Source organism: Plectropomus leopardus, chromosome 6 (assembly GCF_008729295.1).
Source record: "Plectropomus leopardus isolate mb chromosome 6, YSFRI_Pleo_2.0, whole genome shotgun sequence".
NCBI classification, from domain to species: domain Eukaryota; kingdom Metazoa; phylum Chordata; class Actinopteri; order Perciformes; family Serranidae; genus Plectropomus; species Plectropomus leopardus.
In genome coordinates, this window is record NC_056468.1 from 33,770,909 (window position 1) to 33,798,898 (window position 27,990).

The 27,990-nt window shown below is 39.5% G+C and overlaps 1 protein-coding gene across 1 annotated transcript in view; it reads left to right on the forward strand.

Moving 5' to 3' along the window:
* The window catches only part of wdfy3 (WD repeat and FYVE domain containing 3), a 125,606-nt gene that overhangs the window by 43,172 nt on the left and 54,444 nt on the right, over nucleotides 1-27,990 (forward strand). The window contains 9 exon segments of the mRNA XM_042488045.1: nucleotides 618-889; nucleotides 2,171-2,368; nucleotides 4,914-4,997; nucleotides 9,225-9,414; nucleotides 10,345-10,559; nucleotides 13,372-13,484; nucleotides 16,641-16,878; nucleotides 22,980-23,080; nucleotides 27,518-27,736. Coding sequence (XP_042343979.1) covers nucleotides 618-889; nucleotides 2,171-2,368; nucleotides 4,914-4,997; nucleotides 9,225-9,414; nucleotides 10,345-10,559; nucleotides 13,372-13,484; nucleotides 16,641-16,878; nucleotides 22,980-23,080; nucleotides 27,518-27,736 — 1,630 coding nt within the window.

Consider the following 27,990-nt stretch of genomic DNA (forward strand, 5'->3'; position numbering starts at 1 on the left):
GGTTTTTCAGGTGCACAACACCAAATGTAAAGAAAAAAGATGACAGACAATGACGATCTGGTGTTTCTGTGGCCATTTTACTTTCTTTTGGTCTTTTTAAACTTTTCATCATTTTCCAGATTAACTGTTGTGCAGAGAAGATCGGATTCAGAGATTTTTTACTGTAACCAGCTACCTAATAACATCGGGTATCTGGTTAAAATGTGTGAAACTAAATTTATTTATTTAACCCTTATTTATACGCGTAATCTCAGTTAGACAAGAGGTTTCATTTTCAACAGAGACCTGTTTCAGACAACATACAATATAACAGCAATTCATTTAAGAAAGATTTATCAGTGCATTACATACTACTTTTAAGTTAAAAAAAACCTCAGTTGGAAACAGATTTAAAATACTAAATTCACAAAATGTCAAAAAAAAAAAGGCGCAGTGAAAGTGAAACACAGTGTGACATCTACAAAATAAATTTTTTGACAACAAATATAAAACAACATTTTCTTCCTGTCATTAAATATCTTTTATGTATTTGTAAACAGCTCATTATTTTAGTGACATAAATAATTTGAACTTTAGAAATCTTAAATAAATCAATACTCTGTTCCTCTCCTCTTCAGGCTTTGTTGGCGGTGCTGCGTGAGAGCCACCGCACACGCACGGTGTTCCGAAAAGTGGGCGGTTTCGTCTACGTCACCTCTCTGCTGGTGGCCATGGAGCGCTCGCTGTGTCAGCCGCCGCGACACGGCTGGGAGCGCATCAACCAGAACCAGGTCTTTGAGCTTCTGCACACCGTCTTCTGCACGCTGACCGCCGCCATGCGCTACGAACCCGCCAACTCACACTTTTTTCGCACGGAGATCCAGTATGAGAAGCTGGCTGATGCTGTGAGGTAAGATCTGTTCACATAGAACCAGTGACACCTGAGGCCCTCGTGTCACTTTTCTTAGTCTGTTTTCTTCAAGTGGAAATAGACATTTTTTTTCTCTTTAACTTGACATTATGAAGTAAATGTTGATTCACAGTATAATGTCAAAATATATGTAAAAATGTAACGATTAGTCTTTGGATTGGTTCCTATAAGCCTGGCTTTATGCAATTCTGTCTGCCACTGCATCCGATCTCCTGGAATAGTAAAAGACTTGATTTTCAGCACAAAGGAAGTGAATCAACCACTGCGCAACCATAACAGGAAGAGGGTCGAGGTTTTATTTGCCCTGAGAGTATCAGTGAAAGTTCTCAACAGTCACTATTGCCAGAGGCAGGAATGGAGGATGGTGGAACAACTAAACTGTGGAAAAACAAAATGCAGCGTGTCCTTTGTTGCTGATAGCTGTAAGAAAGTTTCAGAAAGCAAACAGAAAAAAACCCAGAAAGCAATCCGGCTGTCTTTGCGACAGTCAAACTTCTGTTTTTCTTTTTTTATCAACGTGTGTCCCTTTGTATCATTCTGTGTCCCCTCTCTAAATTTGAACATTTGGCGTGGCTGTGAGCACAGTGCAGGCAGGACTCTTCATGAGATCTTTCCTCAGCAGCAGTTTGTGGAGTCTTTACTCGCAGGTGGATAATTAATCAGTCGGTCCGATCAAAGCTAATCATCAGATCAATAATTGATGAATTAGAGGAGCAGCTGCTGAAGGGGAGAGTGAAAGCAAACTTAATAATTCAATAACAATACCCTTACAGTGATACCAAAACCATTACAGTACTACAGTACCTTTCTGTCTCAACTAAAGGCGTGTAGTATGGCTTTACATTCAGTTATTTTGGTGGCGTCTCAGCACACTGAACTCACCACGCCACAGACTGTAACTGTTGTAGCTGCTGCTGTCGTGAGCCAGTCGCATTTTATCAAATTGAAGTGTACTTTAAATGATTGGCTGCAAGCAAAACCCAACAAGTAGTCAATTTGTTCTAGATCTGCATTTCGAAAAAGGATCAAATTACTTCAGCTGATTTCTTTTTAGGTTTTGAGCACCACTGCTCTGCCAAAATGGACTTCAGAAATGACTCAAGTTTTTGTGACTGTACCTCGATGTGAAAAACACTCAACAGGAAAACAGGAAGCAAACAAAGGCAGAATTTAGGCAGTGCTTCTTTATGTTTCTTGCTGTATTATTATGTTGTGTAATTAATCTTTTCCATGTTAACCACTTTGTGCTCTCTCCTCCAGGCTGCTGGGCTGCTTCTCAGACACTAAGAAGCTGGGTCCCACCAGCGTGTTCCCCTCCAACGCTCAGCCTTTCCAGAGGCTGCTGGAGGACGAGGCTGCCCCTGGAGGCTGCGCAGGAGACAGCGTCTGTCCCACGCTCAAACACTGCAGCAAGCTCTTCATCTACCTGTACAAGATGGCCACCGACTCGTTTGACAGGTCAGTAGATCACAGAAACCCTCAGATTTTATTAGTGAAAGTGTTTGATTCTCTTCTGCAGAGAATAAATCCCATACTGTTTCTAATGTAGCGCTATCATGGAGCCAAATACCAAAATACGACCATCGACAGTTTCCTCTGCTCACACAAAAGCCAGCCGATATTTTGTGTTTTATGTGAGTTAGGAGCCTGTCAGTGATGCATATATTGCACCATAAATCAGGCCAGAAGGTTCAAATGCATCTCTTCGTCTGTGGTCTGACCACTGAGCTGATAAATGAATAACGATTGTTGTCAACAAGTTATTCATTTACTGTTGGTGGTTAAATAATTCAGCAGTTTAATGAGTTTCTATATGACAGCGGGGTCAGTGAGTTCTTGATGTGAGAGAAAGTGGAGGAGCCTTTTAGTTCAGCAGATTGCCACCACATGTTCCTGAAGAACATTTCTGCAGTAGATCAAGAACCTCGTGTTTTTCTAATATGTTGGAGCTCTTAACCCTTTGAAACCTGGAGCGACATACATGTTGTACTGTTTTAAGATGCATTTGGTGCAATTTCTTTTAAAAACACGGGGAAGAAGGCAATGAGAGACTTGGTAAGAAAAAACTGCAAAAAAAGTAAAAAAAAAAGAAAGCTGGAGTAAAATGTCTAGAGAAAAAAAAAGAAAAAAGGTAGTTACTGTTCTGTCAAATTTCCCATTTATTGGGGCTGACGTTACCCCCGGATCTCTGTGGAGATTACGTGTGTGGACGGGGGGTCTAAATCATGAAAAATGCGGGAGAAATGGGATGCAGGGAGGGCACCGGGAGAGCGCCGGAAAAAACAGACCTTGTCCTGGGAAAATTGGGCGGGTTGGCAAGTTTGCTTCTACCTCCTAAGGGGAAAGATACCGTGTACTTTGCCGTCCTACGCTCTAGTCTCGTTAACATTTTAGGGAAACGCTGCAGATTTGCAGAGGGTCGCTGTCCTGTCATACGGGACACAGCGGGAAAATGCTTCCACTAATGTCGGCTGCTTTTTACGGGCTATTTGTGGGCTGATGCGGTCCTGAGCATCTCTGAGTGAGACACATTGTCCCCCTCAGCTGCTGTCTCTGTTTGACTTGTTGAAACAAAGTGGGCGCGCTGCTGCCTTTAGTTACAACAGCCTTTAATTAAAACACTGTGGTCTGTTTGAGATCTGATGCTACAAAACCAAAACCAGTTCCAAATGAATGATCAGTGTGTTTCTTTTTTGGGAATGTATGGCGGAGGCGAAAATGGAGATTTGCATTTTTAAAAATTGCCCTGAACCACAAATTCAAATTAATTGATGAAATCGATTTACTGTCCCCAGCCCTTCGTGTATAGTTGCCCCGCCTAAAGTGCCATATCCACTTTTCTTTAAAAATCCTCTTGGAAATGTCGTGGTACTTTGTGCTTTAGCTTTGCATAGTTTCTTCATCTTGGTTTCATTTTATGGCACATTGCAACCATCGCTTGTGAGGTTGCATTGTACCAAAATCTACTTTACTGGAGACGTTTCTGTGTCAATGAGTCGTGTTCTCGCGTTTGTCAAAATAAAAGTCTCCTGCTACTTTCATGTTTTTACCCAGGGGGATAATGCACGTGTTATGCGGGAAAAAATGTTGTGAACTGGTGATTCAATGACTGAAGAACTCAGGAGACTTTGATGAATTACACACAATATTTAACAAAGACGCAGTCGAGGAGAATCACAGTGGAAGATACAGAGTGCAGAGATTATGAAGGTGTCCTTATCTGAGGCTGGTACTTCACCACAACAGTCCTCCCTTGGAAGACACTTCATGTTCCAAAATAAGGTTACTTTGCATACATCAATAAGTGAAAGAAAACTATATTGGTCCTTAAGTTTGAACCAACAAAGTTTGCTCACCCTGCACGTCCACAAGAAGAGACGCTGAGACCAAGATAAGGAAAGGTGTGAGGGACAAATATCTGACCTCGAGGCTTCTTAAAGGCCTGGCACTGACCTAACTCTTGTTCCACCAAAAATTCTCTATCAACGAACAATTGAGGGCGACGTTTTTCCCGTGTCCCTCCAAAATCTACGCCTATGACTGCAGAAAAACAGACTGCAGAATCATCAGTCCTCTTCTTCTGTGCTTGTTTGCATCACCTGGAGCGGAGAAGTTTCTGACTGCATTTGCTGAAAGTTTTAAACTCTGGATTTTAACGCCTGCCAGCTGTATTAAAGTCCTTGGTGATGGTGACGTCGCTCGGTGCCCGGCTCATGAGTAGCTCGAGCTGTCGTCATGCATGTGCTCCAGCTGTAGCTCTGATCCTGTTTCTCCTTCCAGCTTTCCACTAACAGCTTCTTCCCTTCTTCTCTTTTCTCTCCGCCTCTTTCTCTTCCTCTAACCTCTGGTGCTGTCTGGCTGTTCATCCTCGGCCTGGTCCATCTGCGCGGCTGCATGTGTGTGTGGGTGTGTGTGTGCACATGGGTGTGATTTATGTGTGTGTGTATGTGCATGTGTATGTCTGAATGTGTGTGTGTGTGTGTGTGTGTGTGCTGCCATGCAGTCGTGCGGAGCAGGTGCCTCCCTGCCTGACTCATGAGACCTCGCTGCCCTCGCCGTGGGGCACGCCAGCACTCGCCAGGAAGAGGTAGCTACAGCGCTCTGCCACTTTTCTCACCCTCATCCCTTCTTCTCCATTTCTCCTCACTTCTAGTCGACACTATGAGTGCCCACTAGAGGCCAAAATGATCACAAACTCTTCTAACTTTCACCTGAATCTTTTAGCAAATCATGTCAGTTTACCAAGATACTGTTTTACTGCTTTCCATTATTTACAGAGAAGAAACAGACATTTTACAGCATTTAAAGTTTAACTTTAGTTTACTTTTTATTATACATTGTTTATATTTTTGAATGATTTAGTTGTCATTTATTTATAAAATGCTAAAAGGTAATGAAAACAGCCCATCATTGTGTCACAGAGCTCAATTTTCTAACATTTTTTTTGTCTAACCAACAGTCCAAACAGCAAAGATTCAAATAACAAGAAAAATAAGAGCTGAGACAATGAATCAACTCATCGATGAGATGATCTCCAAAAAAATCAGATAGCACCTGTTTGAATTTTATTTTATTTTATTTTATTTTGAACATGTAAAAAACCCAAAAACTTTACACAACTTATACATCAATCTCAATAAATGAGATGTCGAGACGACTGCATTTCCAACGAGGGATGGTGTTCAAAGCATTAGCAGGTTTATTTCTATTGCAGCCACTGCACTAGCCGACATTATTTACAATTGAAAGAAATGCAGACGTGTTGCGAGCCATAATGGAAAGGCGAGCCCCTTATACGTGGGAGCGGCCACGAATGAGGGATTTGTGGGAGCTGATATTCCACGATTTCACAGAGAAATTGTGGATTCAAAGCTTTCAGAAGATCTGCTCATAACTTTCTCAGAGTTATGTGATGCAATAACAGCTCTTGTAGCTCCTGCTGCATCATAGGAGTCAGTTCCTACTGACAAGCACATAGAAATAGCATCATGTGACCTAGAAAAGAAGGTAAAAAAAAGTGTTTCCATTACAGTTTTGCTAAATATGGCTTTTTCAAATTGCCTGAAATACCACCTCATGTGAGCGTAAAGACTTTTTTCAAAATTGACGTGTTTCCATTAAGCATATTTCACATTCGCAATTTCAGTTGGCACATTTTGAGGGTTAATGGAAACCCGCCTGTCTGTCTGAAGCAGCATTTTTCCTCTCATCACATTTCCCCTCACTCTGCTGCTCCTTTTCTTCTCCTCTCTCAGCTGAAGTCGCCCCCTCCACCTAAACCCAGACTCTGCTGCTCTTTGAATTCCAATAACAAAAGAAAAAGCAGTCGGGAGGTTTTAAATGTAGCCTACTTTAGTGCGCTGTGAGACTGTCAAGGTGAAACTGGGGGTCTCCTCTCAGTGGCTTCCCCTTCTGTCTGTCTGGATCCGTTCCAAGGCTGCATATTCATGAGGTGGACTAATTTGACAATTAGTCCTTCGTCCTTGTTTGTGTTCTTCACCATGAGCTCCTCTTTGTGCACCTAATTGCTTTTTTAAAAACACTATTCCTGCCTTACAGCCATCATTCAGCAACGTAAAAGGTTCTGTGATTGTCACAGGATTTTATGAGGATTGGTAAACAGTTTACTGCGCTCAGATTTATCTCACAACACATAAGACGTGAGGAAAGCAAGATGCTAACTGCTCAGTCTTTGCCTGGTTTGATTCAAATTAAAACATCACCCGTGATTTAATCTTTATCCAGATGATGCGCAGCAGCTTTGAAATATTTTGTGCAATGAGTTTTTCGTCGAAGAACATGGCAGCTGTTTGTGATGTGCAAATTGCATCAATCAGTGTTGTAATTTCCATGTTTGTAACAGGCTAAAGAATAAACCCAGGCTCTTCAGGATATTTCCACCACTGATGCCTTAGACTATGTCCACAATGAACTGTCTAAAACTACAGAAAGTCCATGTGCAAAAACACGTGCGGAAACACATTTTTAGACACTTTTCGTAAAGATCTCCATCAAAGCTAAATCTGCAAAACGGCTGAATCTCATCTCAGTCTTAAGAAAAATGTTACCATTTTTGTAACCCACGGTGTTACATTTGTATGTCACTATGCAGTGGATACGTTACAACTTCACATTTCTTTACGTTTCAAAAACCATTTGAAGATTTGAGAAATTTATCAAGATTTATTGATCAACAATAAAAATAATGATAGTATATCAATAGTTTACACTAAATCTAAGCAGGTCTTTAGTATGTAGATGTTTCTGCTGGAAATGTGCGAAAATATTATACTCAAAAAACAACTGAAATGCAGACTAAAAAGACTATTGATTGCTGAAAAAATGTAAAAAAAAAAAAAAAAAAAAGCTTCTTGACAACACCAGAAAACACAAAAAAACTATTAGATTCTTGGAAAAACATTTGGATATATAATTGTGAAGTTTAATTTGCGCTGAAAACCTTAAATTTGCAGTTTAATTGACAAGCATCAGCACACAAATTGTGTAAATTTGTAAAAGGACAATTCTATAATGTTTTGGGAAATAATCAGCAAAAAACAGGGTGTGATAATTTTCTGTTGTGATTTTGATATTTTTTTCTTTTTTTCTATTATCTTTTGTGTCCATGCACATTTGCTGCATATACAGTTACTTTGTTATATCGAATTTGGACCCTTTTTAATTTGCTTGTGCAAGCTTTTACCACCTCGTTAAAATACATATTAAGCTTCTTATGTAGCCCAAAACAAGCCAATCACAAGTCAGCTGAGTCTGTTTCTGGTAACTTCTTGCAGAAAATAATTAAACAATTCCAGTTTTACTCAAAAACTCTTAAAGCGCCCCTTCCAGCCGCTGTGAACATGAACAGCCCAGTTAGTTTCCTGCCCCACGTCCAACCCCTCCGGCACTTTCTGCTGACTCCAGCCTTTTCCTGCTCCGCGTCTCTCCTGAGGGGGGATCTGCCGCTCTGTAATTTGCATCGCAGCAACAGGCCTATTTGTCTAATTGCCCGGCCGCAGGCCCCAGCAGAGCTGCTGCTCGCCGCACAGGAGGAGGGCTCGACTGACACCTTGATCTCCGAAGCGTGAGGATCGCTGAGTCATACTAAAAAGAGTTAGATTCAGTACTGACATTGATCCAGTGATGTCATTATTTCCGTCATCTTGATATGAATGTTTCCACTGAGCTACAAGACAAAGTTTATTTTTTGGGGAGACACTGTAGCTCTAAAATCTGAATATTTAGCAGCCGCATTCCCTATTTCCATGAGCCAGTTACATATTTTACAGTGAAGTAGGGCCTTTAAATAATGCTCGGGGCTGCGAGAGTAAACACACTAGTGGCAAGTGTTAAAATCCCACCTCAGATTGAACTGGAATTGGGATAATTTTGTGTTGCCTTAATCAGCATATTCTTATTAACATATTAACAGAGATCAGCAAGGTTTTTCCTGTGGCACAACAAAATGCTAAACACAAAAACATTATTATTGTTTCTTCTCACTGCCAAAAAAAAAAAATCTTTTTAATTTGACCCATTTCCATCACCTTTGTTGTGAACGTTGTTTTTTAGAAAGCACTTACAGGATAACTTTTTCAAACTGGGTCCTCTTTACCGATGTTTTTATGCCTAAATGACTAATGGAGACAAAAACTTTATTGAGCGACAGCAGTTGTTGTTGCAGGTTGTTTAGCCTATTTAAATGTTATCTGTTTGTGGGCCGTTTGTTTTAACTGCGGTTCTTTTTAAAAGTGCTATTTCAATAAACTTGATTTGATTTTAGGGTGTATAGAGCCAGCATATTTTCACATCTCACTAGTTAAATTAAGAGTTTATTTCAACCAAACCAGAGCTGGTGATTGTTGTAACAGTAAAAAACAAACCAAGATCTGATAATGAGTTTTATTTTGTTCCCCTCGGACTCTGATTGGTTTGTTGAAACAATTTTAGTGAAACAAAACTCTCACAGATAAACAAAAATGTCTATCTGTGTAGGGATCCTTAAGTTGTCAAACACTCATAATAACAACGTGAGCCGGTCAGCGGCGAAAACAAGCACTTTGGTGGATGTAAACTGAGGGCGTGACATTAGAGCCTTATTTGCAGCTTCCTGCTGCAACGCTCTCGATCAGATTTGGACCATTTTCAAAAATTGATTTCTCCATTATTCACTCAGATATAAAAACATGAGAAAAAAAGGGTCCAGTTTGAGAAATAGCCTTTAATGGCACACCTGTCAAAGATTTGAGACTAACTTTGGCTTAACTGAACTGGTCTTAACTAAATGTGACTTCCCCTCTCCCTGTGCTCCCAGACAAGGCTACTACGGTACGTCTGGTCCTCCCGCCCCAGTCAAAGCTTTGACTGACCTGAAGCTCCACTTAGCCAACGCCTCCCACCCTGTTTCCTCCTCATCATCGTCTGACATGGTGGTCATCCACCCGGGAGCCGTCCTGGCCATCCTGGACCTGCTGCCCTCCGTCTGCTCCGACAGTCAGCCAGAGGTGAGGAAGCTCGGGAAGGAAATGTGCTAACATGCATTTCCTGTTGAAGTGGGAGAAGAGGTTACGCAGGGCAGGAAGTAGCTTTTTATGTCTGTTGGACAGTGTTTTTTTAACATGTCAAAGCCAGACAGACAGTTTTTGTTGTGCATTTTTCTTAAAAACAATAATGATATGATGTTTATTGTGGAGAGTGACATGAGAAATGATTCACAGAGAATTAAAGGGACAGTTCACTGCTTCCAGCTCCACGGTGGAAAAATGAAGACCCAAACAGGGGAGCGACTTCAGTGGTGTAGACTGAGTGGCATCATAAGGCCTGCCTGACCGAAAGGTTTTATAAACAGCACTGGACTTTTTGGACTCATTTTGCAACCTACTTCTCAGAGCAGCACATCGTGTCTTTGTACCTCTCTATAGGTGTTGTGTGCACGCAGAAATTCAATATTCTTAATATAATATTCATTTTCTTGTAAAATTACGACATTTTTCTCGTAAAATTACAACTTTATCCTCATAATATTACAACTTTATTCTCATAAAATTACGACTTTTTTCCTTGTAAAATTCTGACTTTAATCTGGTAATGTTTTGAATTCATTGTCGAAATTTTGTTATTCCCATAATATTATGAGTTTATTCTCGAAATCTAACTTTTTTTTAAACTTGGCCCTAATCCTCCATTGCAGTTTACAGAGCAAGAAGTTTAAGATTTTTTAAAAATTTTACTGAATATTTGAAGGCCAACTATTACATTTATGTTGACATAAAACAACTAAAAAACTTAAAAACCTTAATATTATTTTAGGCCCATATATCCTAACCCCGGTGAACTGTCCCTTCAAGTAAAGTAAATGCTGAAAAAATGAGATTAACTTCAACACAATGACAAACTGTAAATCAAACTTGAGTCCTCCTGCTGTTTTCTCCCAGCATGCTCTGGACCTGCAGCTGGCTGTGGCCAACATCCTGCAGCTCCTGGTGAACAGTGAGAGGAACCAGCAGGTTCTGTGTGAAGCTTGCCTCCACCAGCGGCTGCTGCAGCGCTGCAGTCAGGCTCTGGGCGATGAAGACCATCCGCTGCACCCTCCGCTGCAGAGGATGTTTGAGAGGCTGGCCTCGCAGGCGCTGCAGCCCATGGCACTCAGGTACTGGAGCTTACATATATTTAATCTAATGTGGTTTACTTTATCCCTGAATTTAACATCACCCGCCAGGTGTAATGTGGTGAATCGCCCCACAAATATATAGTGATGGACAGAATACACAACTCTGTTACTTGAGTCAAAGTATAGATGCTTCAAATATTACTGCAATAAAAGTGAATGTTTCAGGCACATGAGAAATGATTTGAAGTCAGTATAGATTCATAAATGAGCAAACTATTGAAATCATAACCTTGAAATGTGCAAATGTAAGACATGCTGATGTGTTAAAAAAAATCTCAACACATTGGTGAAGCCACAGCTGAAGTGAAATGCTGAGTAAAAATATTGTATTGTAGGACAAATTCATGGGCATTTGACCAAAAACAGCACAAAAAATGCAACTGCTACATGCACGGGCAACTTTGCTTAATATTAATCTGGAATTAAAGAAATGCTTTCTTACCTTGCCATGCCGTGATATAGTTAGTGCACGGTCAGCGGAGCAAATATTTAAAACGATACAGATCATTATTTATCGCAAAAGCTTTTAATACAGATTTGAGTTATTGCCAAGTACGGGAACACCTTTTTCAAAAACAAAACACGTGCAGGACTACACAATCAGTCTGTGGACTTCTGCATTTTAGACAAAAATAATAATTTGCAAACTTCTAATGAGCAACAAGAGCCTTCATAGAAATGCAATGGAGTCAAGAGTGCAATATTCATCTTTCAAAGGTAGTGGAGTACTTTTACTACCCAAAAAACATGATACTCAAGTAAAGTACAGATACTCAAAAACTGGGTTTATGTCCAGTACTTGTGAAAATATTCTTTGTTACTACTTGGTTTTTAAGTGCCGATACCGATTATTTGTAGTTCATGGGACAGATAATCGATATTTGGAACTGATATGCATTTACAAATAAAAATGAAAATCTTTCTGTTAATATTTAGAATTTGGAAAATAACAAACTCCAACGAAAAAACCTTTGTTTAAATGGCTTTTGCAAATGTTGAATCAAAACGGAAATGTTCAGCATCAAACACAGCAAGTTCCCCACAACTTGTTTTTCCTTCTTTTTTTTTTTTTTTTTAGAAATTTAAGTGAAAATATAAATAAAAAATGTAACACTATAAATAGCTTCCTGAGGTTTTACAAAGTAAAACTTCCTCCCATGCTGACACTTTCTCTGCAGTCATTTTTATCGGTAATCATTAAAACAAAACACAGATACAAATGCAAAGTGCCAAATATCGGCTCCATTATCGCCCAGGCCGATAATCTGTTGACTCCTGCTGTCCACCTGCTAATATGCTGCTGTTTGCATATTGATATGGCTATACAGTGAGGTTAGTTAGTGACGTTTGGGAAGTCTAATCTGCTCTGACAGGTTTCAGTGTGTGAAAGAGGGCCATGTTTGCAGACTAAAACCAGTGATTCTCATTTCCCGCTTGGCTAGTTAAGTGAGATGGGCGACCGGGGTCGAGGAACGAGGGAAAGGTATTTGACATGCATTGCACATGGTTGGCTCTTTTATATGTAAATCCTGTCGCTGATATTCTCTCTCCCCTGTGATTGTGCTGGAGGTAAACATATCTGTAGCTGTCAATCTGTTTCCCACCCTCCTCTCCTCCCCGTCTGTCTGTCTGTCTGCCTCACTCGTGTGCTGTCAGTCTTCTGTCATAATTCCTTCTCCTCCTCCTGATTTATTTCTCATTTTGTCTCCGCTCTGCTAACATCAGCCCCGGCTAAGCTCTTGAGTCTTTCCGTCTCTGTGTCGTTGCTCTGGAGCTGTCTGGCTCCAGCTGCTCGCTCAGCGCTCTGACGACCGACATCGCCGGGACTCTTTGCATTCAAGTCATTTACATGCCAGTCAACCTCATCATTGACTTTTAAACAGACTAAAACGTGCCGTTAAGCACAGCTGTTGAGGCGAAGAAGCCAACCTCTAAAGTAACTGCTGACTTTACATGCTGCACACTTTTAGATGGATGCTTTTATCCAGAGTGCTTTACAGTTTCATGAGAACATAGAAGACAAGTTTATGACTGACTGTCGCTCCGGGAATAGAAAAACCTGCAAGCCCACTCACTGCAGACCTTAGAAACCGTAAATAAAAATGTAAAATGAAACTAGGGGTCGACCGATATTGGTTTTTTCGGGAACGATAACATTCGTAGTGGTTGATGAGACTGATAAAAGATATTTGAAACTGATATGCATTTACAATAAAAATGATTTTTTTTCTGTCAATATCAAGAATTTTGAACACAACACACCAGCACAAAACTTAGTTTAAGTGCCTTTATCAAATGTTTAATCAAAACTGAACTGTAAGCATAAAATACAGCAAGTTCCCTGCAGCTTTTTTTTTATAGTAAAGTCAAAATTTAAATAAAAAATGAATATACATAGCTTTGGAGAGTAGGCAGACATCTCTACAGCTGATATCTCCAACACTAACTACTCACACTAAAACAATCTAGATAGATAAATATCACTACCTGTAAGAGGAATATCATGTGTTTTTATTTGGGGTTGAACTGTCCCTTTAAAAGCCACTGAAAGAAGTTTAATAGAGACGGATGTTGAGATGCAGATTTTGAGTTTTTTATGAAGTAATGAAGTAGACAAGGGCCAAAAACAGTTCATTTTATTTGAATATGGTGAATTACGCTCAAATGAAAGTTGTTATGGTAATTATGCAAAGTTCAACAATAATAATCAAGAGAGTAACAGTAATATTGCCTTTTGATTTGTCTTTCTTTGTATTCATATATTTTCATTATTGGTCTTCTTCGCCTCCAGGGAGTTCTTACGTCTTGGAAACCCTCTGAACTGCGGCGCCTGGGACAAGAAACTACTGAAGCAGTACCGGGTTCACAAACCCAGTTCTCTCAGCTACGACGCCGAGATGAGAAGTAAGACAACAACAACCCTCCTCTCTTAGTTTTGAGCTCATAATAGTCACTGTGCAATGAGACTCAGAGAAATGCTGTTCTGCTGGTATTTATCCATCATGTTTAGTACAGAGGATTTACTGAGGGTCGGGTCGCACTGTGGTCTACAATAACAACACGGACCACTGCAAATTACATTTCTAGGGTTATAAAAGTTTGTTGTTATTATCAATGTCATACCCAAAGTATTTGCTTTCACATTAACACAAGAAAACTGACTTTTTACCAGTAATTGTCTCATGTTGTAGCTGCATAACAACCCCCAAAATTATTTCTAAATTGCCGAATACAGGTTGGATTTTTTTTATAAGCAGTCAAAAAACAATAAGGTCAGTTTCAAGATCCTTATCGTCAATATTTAAGCATAACAAAATTGCAAATGTGTTAGTCCCAGTTGCGCATTCTAGAAAGAAAGAAGCTTTCTTTGAAAAAAAAAGTCACTTTTTTGAGGTCTAATGGTGCACATTAACGATTTTAAACGTGGAGCATCATCACATTTCTTGTGGTGCTTCAAAACACTTTTCACAGATATTTAAACCTTTAAGACTTGAGCAAATCGGTGCAATTTCTTTAAGAAACATGGGAGAAAAGGCAACGAGCAACTTGGTAAAAATGTTCCACAAATTGAAATAAATAAGCAGATTTAGGAGGTTATTTTCAAAAAGCTATGGGGAAAAAGGAAAAAAAGGGAAAAAAATATATTTACAGCTCATAATTCAATGTTTGGAAATATGTTACAGAATTAACAAAAAAAATTAAACACTGTTTTTTTTTTTAGGTCTGTCCTTTTTCCCCCCTAATTTCAGGTCATTTTTTGTACTTTTTACTAATGTCTTGCTAATTTTGGGGTAGTTTTTCTTTTGTTGCTCATTGCCTTCTTCCCAGATTTTTAAAAAAGAAATCAAGCCAATTTGCTCAGATTTTAAAGGGTGAAAATTTTACATGCTAAAACTGCTTAAATGGGTTTTTTATCTATTGAATACAAAGCAGTGCAAATTGTATACAAACTGATAGATTAGGGAACACACATTTAGTATAATATACATGCAAAGAATAACAACTTAGTTTTGGAACCCCTTCACATTTGAACCTATCAGTGTTTAACAGCTGAGAATTGAAGAGTTTAGTCCATAGCTGTCCTCCAGTGCATTTCTGAAATGATAATGTCGTTTGGGAGCCATTCCCATCTGCCTCGTGATAGCAGTCCCTCCTGGGAGAAAGTTTTATTCTTTGCTTAAAGCTAAAAAATTCCATCAATCCTTTGCTCTTTTCTTCGCTCTGTCTGCCAGCTCATGGGGACGAATCCTGCGGTGAATAGGCTGTGATTGCAGAGGATGAGCTCTCAGTTGCCATTTAATTGCCGGGTTGAATTACTAGCACTGGCTTGGAGGCGAAAAGGGGACGATTCTGTCGGTTTTCAGGGAGGTTTGGATGATTGTAAAGTCAGTGGAGCAGCCTGGCTCTCTTTGAATGTCTACAAACATTTAAACCTAAAAATTAAACAAAGCAGCAGGTTGTAGAAAACCTAAAAGTAGTCGTCTTGGCCTCTGATTAATCCTGTTTATGCGTAAACTCCCTGTTTAAACAAAGATTGGCTTTCCACTGTGAATCTACACTAAATGGATTGTTTTCTATTACCAACCATTAATGTTTGTAATTTTGCAGGCTCCCCAGCATGTCCTAATTGCTCATTGTGTCTCCTCCCAGCTGAGAATGGATATTAAGTCCCGACTAATTACTGCTCTGTACAAGCCGCCACTGTGTGAACACACAGAGCCATCTTTCTCCGCCTGTGAGAAGATAATCCAGGATGGTTTATTAGCCGCCAGTGTTGCAGTACCTGCCTTAATTTGTCTTTGCTGGGTGTGCTGGCTCTTAACAAGCAGTTATGTTGTTCTTGGTAGAGTGTAAAATACTGCTCCTTAAACCGATGAGTTGATTCTCGTCCTCGGGGGACAATGACGGTCCAGGCTTGTTCTAAATCTTCTTTCAAAGAGTCTGAATCTGTAGTGCTGCAGATATGTATATTCATGTATGTATCACGTGATTTATCCCAAACAAATACAACATTTCAACAGTATAAGAAGTATTTTACTTTTATAAAGAAGGTATTTGCATTAAACTAGGTCATGTATGCAGTATAAAGACTCAGTTACTTTTGAAATCGGTGCTACAAAACACGTTTATGAAGCACTGTTATGCTTCTGTATTTATATATTTAATTTGCTGTCACAATGAACTGATTTTAAGCCTATTTAGTGTTTATTTAACTGTGTAAATATTATCATTTATGATTTAAAAGTAGAGACAGTAATGATGCAGGACTTTGTGGACTTCATGAACTGACAAAGTACATGAAGTTGGACACAAGGACAGCAGCTTTAATAGCTTTTTAAAGTGCATACCTGTTTCCATTGTTACCAATAAATCAGCATAAATGGGTTATAAATGTAGCCATGACTCTACAGATCAATTAAAAGGTTGTGAAGAGATTTCAGCACCAGCAGATGGATTTATTAGCTTTTCAAGTCATTCTAAAATCTCAATCTGCTATCATAAAATCCTGTGTTAAGTGTGTCTGTGTTGACCAAAAAACGCACCGTACCAGAGTCCGTTTGGAAGTGGATGGAGACGCACATTTTCAGTCAGTCTCTGTCCGGTAGTTTGGTCCACGTAGGGGTTCGATTGACAGCTTTCACACCAGCCAAAATGAGCCAGACCAACCGTGCGAACAGACCTGAGTTTGTTTTAACCGAATCAAACAGGTCAGGTGTGAGGACACTCAAAAAAAAATGGAGGAGAAAACAGTTGAGAAACCTGTGTGATTCATGTATTGCTTCAAAAGCTCTTGGTTTCATTCAGAGAGAACTAGAGGAGGTGTCATTTTCACAGCGGCTGACTGTGATTTGTGTCTCTTCTTTTGGATCACAGAACATAAATTTGATGTTAAAACGCCCAACAGTGAATCTAAATTTTCTTCAGAGTTGCCCAATTATAGCTTTTCATAAAAGAAAACACATTTTCTAAACAGCCAAACTAGATTCAAAGTCCCCCTCTGAATGTTGGATTGAGCTGAATTCATCCTAAATTAAAATTCTGTCCTTTCTGGCTTCACAGACAGTATGACCATGTCCATGGAGGGCTTCGGTCCCGACAGCGTTTTCGCAACGCCCGCGGAGGACAACGGCCAGTATCGCATCAGCCGCAGTCTCGTGCGCTCCGCCGAGGGCAGCACCGTGCCCCTCACCCGAGTCAAGTGCCTGGTCTCCATGACAACGCCTCATGACATACGCCTGCACGGATCGGCCGTCACGCCTGCGTTTGTGGAGTTTGACACCTCACTGGAGGGCTTCGGGTAAGTCGGCATGAAAATTAATAAACCTTCAAAACACTTACTAATGTGGTCATTTATATATATATATATATATATATATATATTTACAGGTTTCAAAGGTTCTGGTCATATTCTCTTCACACTCTGCAATAGCATATAGTTTTACTTCTTTACTTCCAGTCATGTCTTTGTCCACCTGATTAATGTAAAACTCTAATTTCACCAAAATTAGCCCAGGTATGTGTATTTTTTTTAAATGCGGGAAACTCTATCAAACATAGTTGATAGACTGCTTTCCCATTGCCAGTAGACCAGAGTGTTGTACACGGCTCTGCAGACAAGAAAGAAGGAACAAACCTGTCTGTTTTTACTTTTTCTTTTTTTTTTTGTTTTTTGTGGTGTGTTGCATTTAATGTCATGAACAAGCTGGAAATTGAAAGTAGCATGGAGGCCAGTGAAAATAACTATTTTTTCTAGTGATTCACGATAATTATCGCCTGGTAATGGGACTTATGACATCATACAGATAATACCGATAACAAAACTTTTAGCCAATAAATAGAACTGATAATAATAAGCATAAATGCTTCGATTTTGCCCGTTTTGCCCATGGTTTTGCTCCGTCAGTACTACACACACTGCATTATGCTGCATGTCAAACTGCTGCGCTGGTAGATCAGTGAAGAACATCTCATCAGCATGGATGGATTACTGAATAGGCGTAGTGGACGCAGGCCCAGGGGCCCAAAGTGTCAGGGAGCCGGTATTCACTTCAAGCAACACCTTAAATTTTTCTATTCATTACATCTAGTAAATTTTATCCATTTTTTTAAAAATAAAAAATACTTTTTTGAGGAACTTAAAGAATAGTTATCCCTAAAACTATGATGATAAGTAGATGCAAAGAGGGTCTAAACCCTGCTGTTATATTTTTATTAATCTTCTCCCTAAGCGTTGACCAGTCTTCAGAACAATGCTTTTAAAAAGCTGTTGCAGCAACAGATGATGTCACTCTTCTGTGAACCACTTTTTGTCTAAATCTTTCTCTTAATGGAGCAATTTTTCTCGCCGGTGACACACACGCACACACACACGCACGCACGCACACACGCACACACATGCACACACATGCACACACCTCAGGGTGCTGCATGTTATTTCTCTGTGCAATTTAACAGGTTGTGGGTTTTTTTTTTTTGTATGTTTTTTTTTTATTTACCCCTGAGCAGCACCTGCAACTGTCCCAGCAGGAGGCTGTTATTCGCCTCCAGTTGTGGAGCGGCGCATACAAATAGGTTCATTTTCCGCCTTTTATGTCACGAAAACGACACCCTGTGCGTTGTGGGTGCTGCTGCCGCTGCTGGCACGGGCTCTCCTGTGCCCCGTGTGTGTGTGTGTCGTGTGTGTTTTATGTTTGCCGAACAGTGAATTGTTGGGGTCGGTGGAGAGGAGGGTATGTGGGATGTGACCTTGGCAGTACACACACACACACACACACACGCACACACACACACACACACACACACTTCTTCACATGTACACATGTAACGCTGACACACAGTAAACAACTGTTAGGAGAAACTTCAGTCCATGATGCGTTACATTCTTCATTAATATTCATAAGTAGACAGGTTTAAGAGAAGGGTGGACGTCTTCTAAAAGGTCATCGTAGACGTTTTCTGTCAGTTTAGCGGCACAATGCCAAAGGTTATTTCCTCTCATTACCTGACCAGCATAGCATGAGTTTGATCGGGACTGTGTGAATATATTATGGTGTCATGGACTGAAGCAGAGATGGGATGAATTTTAAATTTTAAATTAACTTCGTCTGTAAGACCTCAATTCCAGTGTCCCTAAATCTTTTGTGTGTCCCATAACAAACGCACTTTCAAGGGCAACACACAGCAGCCACAGTGCACGGCGACGTCTGATACGCCAGAGCCCGACATTCATTGCACGCGTGCCAGATTTGTCTTTCAGACAGAGGATGTTGTCAAGGCGCAGTAGGCGGGATGTGCCAAATTAAAATTGATAAAATTGCTGCCAGTCCGGACCTGGGAAATGAAACAGTGGCATATCTTAATTTGGTATAAGGCAGCATCCGGCTGTAGATTGCATATAAAATATATAGCTCCAGGCATAGGTTTTCGGATGCATATCTTAAGCCGCTGACATTGTGTCGCCCTCCATCATTTTGGGTGCCTTTTCTGCGTCTTCAGTGTCATGCTCTCCTTATAGTGCTGCAGTTTCTCTTCGTACTGCTTCTGTTTTGTTTGTTTGTTTGTTAAATTCAAGGTTCAAAGTTCTTTGTTAGTACCCGGGGCGAAATTTGTTATGCAGATGGGAAATTAGCAATCCACAAAAGGGCGTCACAGCAATGCAGATATAGGGACGTTAAAAAGAAAAATAATAAAAACACGTAGTAATAATAATAATAACTTTATTTATATAGCACCTTAAAAAAAATAGTTGTTTACAAAGTGCAAAGTGGAACAATAAAATAAACATCAGCAAACATGCCAAACAGAGAAAGGACTAAAAACAGTCAAACGAAGAGCAAAAGAACAACATGTGTATACAAAAGGTCAACAACATGACAGCACTAAAACGGCTGGCAGATCTGAAACGGCAGTTAAAGAACTAAATTAATCAGTTTAAAAAAATTAGAAAGTCAGTCAAATAATATAAGAAGTAGTGTAAGAAGACGACATCACATTAGACGGGATAAAACAAAGATAAGTAGATAAAAACAGATAAATAATAAATAATAGCTGCAGGTACAAAAGTATTTCTATATGTTTTTTTTTATGCACCAACGGGCCGTAAACAGAAGGCCAGAATGAAGAAGCTTGAATTTGTTATGCAAAGAACAGGAACAGTCTTGAAGAACAGAGCTGGCCTGACGCTGCAGCTGTGAGGAGTGAAGAGCTCACAGGTTGAGTTTGTGATTCACCTATAAGCTTTTAACCTTTTAACAGTCACACTAAGAAATACTGTCGCAAAAAATGATATGACATTAGAACATTAAACATGTGAACAAAATGCATCAATTTATTAAGAAAAAAACAAAATTTTCCTTGGATAATACGATGTAAAAAGTGCAAAAATCAGTGTGATATAATAGAAATCTGAGGGAAAAAGTAACATTATATAATAAACATAAAAAATAAATAGATACATAAAATAAAAACAAATTCAATAAAAACAAATCTGTGAAGAATTTATGGTTACAAAAAACTGGCAATGTTATATAATAAAAATCTGAAAATACAATTCACTCAATAAAATAAACAAAAAAAACCCCCAAAAATATATAAAATTTAATACATATAATAAATACTTAGTATCAAAAAACAACACAAATATATAGTATAAAAAACATATAGTCAATTCAATATGATAAAAATAGAACTGAATAGAATTACAATATAATCAAAATAATAAAAATAATAAACATTTGTATAAAATTAAATTGGATTTTGCCAAGTTTTTAGTAAAGCAATTTGATCGCAAAAAAATGTCTACCATGCAGTTGCAATACCTGTTTTAGTGATTTAGCTGAAGAGTTTTTGGTTTGGTTGGCAAAATCCCTGTTAATTATTCACTATCTGGAGCATGATGTGAAATCTGATGTTGTCATGGCTAAATGAAAAAAAAAAATCGTCATCTCCGAGCACTTATATCTGTGCTCACAGAGTTTACAGCTTTATCTACTCAGACGCTGGACAAAAGAAAAAATCATCTGTGAACTCCAGAGATTTCATTAGTTCTGCAAGTGTCAAAACTTCAGATCTTTACGATCAGTTTTTCTTTTGACTCGCTACTTTTAGAAACCCCTCGCCCACCCACTGACCATTTTTCCTGGTCCATCATTTCTCAGCCTTCCTGTTTTCTTTTTTTAAATCTTTTTTCCCCGAGAAGAACCCATTTGACTCGTCGCAGCCGCCTCAGAATAGAACATGGAGTTTCTCCTGAAAACACGGCGAAGCAGCAGCACACAGGCAACGAGGCACTGGCCCACTTTCTCCTCAGCATAAACAGAGGACACAAACACACACACACACACACACACACACACACACACACACACACACACACACCTCACAAACCCATACCCCTCCTTCCTCTCCCATCTGTCACCATGAAATATTGATGCCCCTGCTGCTATTAGGAATCACACACAGGCACTCTCTTCTCTCACACACACACACATGCACATCTCCGCTTCATATCATGCACAACATACTTACACACACACTCAGACACACAGTCTGACATCTCACAAGGGCCACCATCCAGTGTGGGTGTATGGAGGTGGAGAGGAGAAGAGGAAAAAAATGCATCTCATTCTGACTGGAAAAAAGAGAAATTAGCATAGCCAGCAGGTAAAATCCCTGGAGTGTTTTTTTATTTTCTTTAATCTACTCAAGGTGATGACTAATGGGGAGAAAACAGACAGCAAATGTGGTTACTGTTAAGCAGTAGAGTGGTGTTGCTGGGTTTTTGGGTGAGTGTCTGCCCTTGAGAAGGGTCCTTGAATAAGTCATTGAATCCCTGCCAGCTTCAGGGACGCTGTCCTGCAGATAACCCTAACCTCAGACCTTCTTGTCCAGGTGGAAAAACAAAAAGAAAAAAAATTAATTAGGTCATTTTCAGGCTCAAACAGTGTCTCTTTCCTGCAGTATTTTTTAAAAGTAAAACATACCCAATGTAGAAAAATCTTTTTAAAAAAAGCACTAAAAACCTAAAAATTATTTCTTAAAAAAAACACTCCCAAACCCCGAATATTTAAAAAAAGAAGAAAAAAAACACTTGAAAAAAAAATCACATTTATTAAAACAAATTCCAAAACACCTTCCAAAGCTCAACATTTTTAAACAAACAAAAAAAAACCCCGAAAAGAATGAAAAAGACATTAACGTTTCTCAAAAAAGTTGACAAATCATTTTCTGTGGATCGAGAACAGACCTTGAGAAGGGTCCTTGAATAAGTCATTGAATCACTACCAGCCACAGGAAAAACAAATGAAAAAAAAGATCATTTGGAACTCAATCAGTGTGTCTGTCCTGCATCATAAGTTATAGAGAGCTTTGAAAAGGTCGTGTAGTAAGTAAATTATATGTTGGACTACAACTATCAGTTATTCTTTTAATTAACAATTAATTTAATCTATGTAATACCGATAGGATATTATCACAATGCTTAGGTAATGATGCCAAGATTATTGCGAATTTAAATATTTTGCAGTATGCTGATTTATTACCTTTTTTCAACTGCAAATTTAGGAAAAGCTTTGCCAGTGTCTGGTTTTATCTAATAAGATAAAGTATTCATCTTACTTCAGTCATTTTTATTGCAACAACATGTATCAAGTGGACTAAAAAACAGTTGATTTTATTATTCGATTAGGCTACCAAAGGTTTCATTTTTATCCCCAAATCTTAATGTCCATTTCCCAGAGCTCCAGTGTCTTTATGCTGGTTCAGGATGATTAGAGAGGAGAAAATAGCACCTTCCCCGAGAGGCAGTGAGTCAGCAAAACACAACGCCGACTCACGAGTCAGATTCTCTGTAATTTTGTGGAGTGACTGTCAGTCTTTGTCCGCTGCAGACGTCCTTGAAAATCAGTTTGACAGTTCACACAGATAATCAGTCACTTATCAAACAAAGTAAAGGTCCGTCATGTTAGCACGAAGCTCACTGGAGACTTTTAAACCTTTAAAATGTCATATCTCCCTGCAGTCATCATCAGTTAATAGTCGTAGTATTCGCACTGACCCGAGCTGCAGTGCGAGCGGATTCCTTTTGATAAACCGGCGTGAATGTATGCTTTCATCCTACCTCCACCCTGCTCTCATACATAATTAATCCCTGAGTGTTAGGCAGTTGAGATTTCCATATTAAAACACAAAGCTCTTGTGTCTCCAGCGCTTGAATTACCAGACTGCTCTTTGTAGCCTCGGATGAGTCTTTCTAATAGTTAATCTCGGGGATGGAGCCAAACTGCAGCAGCAAATCTGTTTCACAGTGACTGCACATGTAAGCTGACAACACGTTTTGTGTCCGTTACAGCTGTTTCACCAGATAACACTCGTTTATCTGCCCTCTGTCGTCCCGTGCAGGTGCCTGTTTCTGCCCAGCCTGGCGCCGCACAACGCTCCCACCAACAACACCAACGCCTCCGGTGTCAGCGACGGAGCAGTGCTGAGCGGGATGGGTACAGGTGAGTGTTTGTCATTGTCATAGTTTACGTTTAGGAAGTATTCCAATCTTTTACCTAACTAAAAATACTAATACCACATTGTGCAAATACTCTTCTACAAGTAAAAGCATTGAAAATGGTACTTCAGTAAAAGTAAGTATAATTGAGAAAATGTACTTGAGGTGTTGAAAGTTAAAGGACCCAATGTAGAAAAATCTTAAAATAAAATCACCTCTCAAAATCATTAAAAAAATTGAAAACACCCCAGAATTCCAAATTATAAAAAAACACATTAAATAACTCAAAATATATTAAAAAAAAAAATAAAAACACCCCCCAAAAAAATGTCCAAAACTCAAAATATTTAAGCAAACAAAAACAACAAAAAAAAAGACAAGATAGACAAAATAGCAAAATAGTTTTTTTGGGGGGTCTGTTTTGCCTTTATTTGAGAGGACATTTGAAGAGACACAGAGTGAGAGGAGGGACAACATGCAGCAAAGGACACCAGTTCAGAACCAAACCAGACTAACTGGCTCTGCGTTCACTTCAAAGCTTAAGTCAAAGGAGCCTTTTGTGCAAAAACAGTCAAACTCACACAGATCAGTGCTAACAGCAGCATGCAAATACAGTGAAATTATTTCTGTTTTTAGAGAGTTAATGGCGAATGAAGTGCATTTATGAGGGGGTCACTCCCAGACTCTCCTACAATCATCAGCAGTGATTGAGAAGACATCGTCATGGCAGGCGTGCCTCTGCACCTGTCAGTCAGAACCTGCAGCTCACAGTCTGAAATTTTAGTTTTCTTTTTCTCTCTCTTATTGTTCTTCCCACTATGCTTTTGGCACAAAGGCAACATAAATTGCAAAAAAAGGACAAACTGCACTCGGCTAAAAAATGCGTATTTGCGATGTAATATCATCTTTTTTTAATCAGATCTTGAGACGGGGCAGATAGAGATTGCAAGTGATGAGAAATTCATGTTGCCAGCAGCGGCTGCAAATGTGAATACGCCCCTGTGTTTATATAGAAATGATAAAGTCAGCCTTCAGGGCAGAATTTGGAAAATAATGTTTTTGCTACTTTCAAAAGGAGCTAACATTACAGAGTCTCATCAAAATAAGTCACACTATGTCCAATTGAGCCGCCAGAGACTGAAGGCAGAAATGAGTCTTTGAGCCTTGTTGTCCTGCAGCTCGGCGAACTAACCGCTCACAGCTCTGCAGACTCGCTGTGCCTCGGGATCAGACTGTCACTCAACAGGTCATCAGACTGGACCAAATTAAAATCGGCCGGAGTTGCAGAGTTCAGTGTCGTGCTGGTTCGCCACCATCTGCTCTGAGTCAGAGGAGCAGGGATTGATTTTTTGTATTCGGCCTTACCCGAGGACAAATGCAAGCTTAATGCAAGTTCACATTACATTTTTTCGTATTTGCGGAGCTGACTTTGGATTTGTGGGTCAAAGATTAGGAAAAAAAAATGTTGCAAGAGAAACTGCAGAGTAGCTGCTGCAGGAACAAAGACAAAAGCGAGGGAATACATCATTCTTCTTTGTGTATCAGTAGATGTTTGATACAACGGAGGAGCTTTGAGCTCTGAGCAGACTGAGGATATTTTGATGAATGAGCTTCATGATGATGTCATCCAATGATATGGGCCAGATAGGAGCAAGATGGGGAGGAAGGAGGAGGTGAAGGAGATTGAGATAAACGAGGTGAGGAAGGTGGGGAGGTAAAGTGACAATAAGAAGCATGGAGGGAAAGAAAGAGGAGCAAAAGATGGAAGAAAGACAAAAAATGAATCGAGGAGGGTTGGAGACGGAGATGAGAGATGAAAAGGACAGAAAAAGGGAAGATGTGAGTGACAGGAGGGAAAGAGCGAGGTCTATAAATAGTTTGACTGGCTGGAGAAGACAAGAGGAGGAGAGCGTGGGGTGGAGGAGTGCAGAGGGAGCAGATGAAGAAGTAAACAGATGGAGAAATGATAGCAGTGTATGAGGAGGAGAGGAGAGGAGGGTCAATTAATAGAGGGGAGGAGAGGACAGAGGAAAGGAAAAGAAATAGAGGTGACAGAGGACAGAAGGGGAGGAAAGGAAAGGAAAAGGAAAAGGAGGTGACAGAGGACAAAAGGAGAGAAGGGAGATCAGAAGGGTAGAAGTAGAGAGGAGAGGAGATAGGAAACAAGGATAGAGGAAAGCAGGAGAGGAGAGTAGGATACGGGACAGAACAAGGGGATAGAGAAAAAATAGGAGAGGAGACAAGACAAGGATAGAGGAAAGGAAAAACAGGAAGGGAAAGGAAGATACAGATGGAGGAGAAGAAAGTGAGGAGAAAGAGAAGAGCAGAAATGAGGAGAGGTGAGGAGACAAGGATACAAAAGAGAAGAGAAGGACAAAAGAGAGAAGAAACTAGGAGAGAAGGAGCAAGAGGAGAGGAGAGGAGAGGAGGAGGAGGAGTCTGGCTGTGCTTCATAAATACTATATGAAGCTACAGATCAGAAAATCAACCAGAGCGTCACAGATTCATTTTATCTCTGCCTTCAGGTCTGTTTGGGTTGTTTTGGGGTTTTTTTTCATTGTTGTAGTTTTTCTTTCACGTACACAGATGATGAAAACAGAAAACATCTTTGTGGATGAGACGAAAAAATAAATCTAGAGAAGTTTTTTAAAAAAAAAGCCCCAAGAAGAAGAAAAAGTGAGAATGAAGACAGTGAACTGGAGAAAACACAAGGCGGTGATGATGAAGAAGGTGCACAAATACAACAACAAGCTGGAGTTGTATAGTGAGTGAGGTGTGCAGAGGAAAAAAGTGTGTAAAGATGGAGATAATGTGTTTCATGTGTGTGTGTTTCAGTCAGTAAAGATTAACAACAGGTGGGATGTGCAGCAGGCTTCAAACACAATCTGTTCTTACTCTTTCGGAAATATTTTTTTAGACCTCAATCATTTCTGAAACAATGAAGCAACGTGTGAAAACCACAGAGGCAAGAAAAAAGTTATTTTGCCAACTAACAGCTTGTTGTCTGACAAACTGGCTGCCAAAGTGACAAATATGAAACTGGCTGTTGGTTGGTGGTTAAATCCCACTCTGATATTAAAATACTTTCCCATGGTGATGCACAGTTCTCTCTTTTAAAGCCGTAATATTAATATAACACACACTTGTATTGCTCTGCACACAAAATGCACTTTTCAAAATCAAACTTTTAAAAAATATTAAACATTAATATTATCTTCTACTTTTTATGTTGAATAAATAAAAAGTTAAGAAAAGATATATATATAATTTTTCATTGAGTTCAGATTTTAATCCTAATCATAAAAATGAAATGTTCATAATTTTTAGTATTTTCACCCTTTAAATGTCAGGCTTTTGTCATGATGCTGATATGTTTTTTATTTTTGTATTTTTTGTACAGTGTCAGATACCCATACTGCTACAGCTCTGCACACAAAATGCGCTATTCCAAATCAGGCTGTAGAAAATATTACACATTAATATGATTTTCTACATTCACTGACTTTATTTTTTTGGCCAACATCAGTCCTAATCATAACTACAAAAAATAATTATTTTCTGAACTTTAAACCTTTAGATTCCAGGTTTCCGTCTTGATGGCAAAAACCCACAACATTAATTGTTTTCAATATACTCCATGCAAAGTAGTTTTATTATTATTATTGATATTAATATTAATGCTATTACTTTGCAGATGCTTTGAGGATTGCATTCCCTTTTTCTGTCTTATTTGTGCAGATTTAGTAGCCACAAAAGCCTTGCAATCCTTTTTCTAAATCCATCCATCAATGTGCTGCTCTGCGGTTTATCTGACGAGAAGCTATCTTTTATAAATACTGACATAATTTAGTTTGGTTTATCCGCCAGAGATAATACACTGAACTTAAGTGATTACAACCTTGTGCAAAATACAGCGATAAGCCAGACAAAGAATGGCTGGAAAAAAAAAGAATTTGTAGAGGTGAGATAAGACGACACAGGGGTTTACTGACGTTTCGCCTCAAAAGAAAAGTGTAAACACAACATTCAAGAACAAAGTTTGCATTAATAAAGCCAAGCAGCTGTATGCATGAATAAAATTTACATTCCTCGTTTTTCCAGAGCTGTAGAAACTGTAGACCTCTCCAGCTCCACTTTGGATGTAATATCAAGTAGCTGAAAACAAGAAAACAAAAGTAAACATGCAGTCTGTCCAGAAATGACATTATCTTTGTGGCACGCAGTAAATAAATGAAAATTTCTCACGAGCAAAAATGATAGAAACCCAATATGGCGTACAATCCAGCAGTCCTGAAGGCAAGAATGTGTGTGACGTATTTTACACAGTTCAGTGTTGCAGTATCAAGATGTACATGTATTGTTTCAAACCCCCTCTCTTGTGTCAGTTTACATAGTTTTTAAAATCAAAGATCAACATTTTCTTCCTCTTTTTCCCCATCAGGAGAGCGTTTGTTCCCTCCTCCGTCAGGCCTGAGTTACTCCACCTGGTTCTGCGTGGAGCGTTTCAGCTCAGCTCCTCAGGCTCACCCGGTGCGGCTGCTGACCGTCGTCCGTCGGGCCACGTCCTCGGAGCAGCACTACGTCTGCCTGGCGGTGGTGCTGTCTGCCAAAGACCGCTCGCTCACCGTCTCCACCAAGGAGGAGCTGCTGCAGACTTACTGTGAGTACAGCACGAACATACAACAAGCTGCTTCATTTACAGCTTCAGATGGAGTCCAGATAATAAGCAAAGTAAAAATGAATAAAAAATGAGCTCAGTTTGGTTTTGGAATGGGCCACAATGGTGACCCTGCTGTGAATGAAGTCAACATGAGCACATAACTGTGAGCCATTAAAATATTTAGTATGTTTGTGCAAACCTGACCTACAAATACAGTATGGCTTTTAACCCTTTAACAGGCATTGCAACTGTAC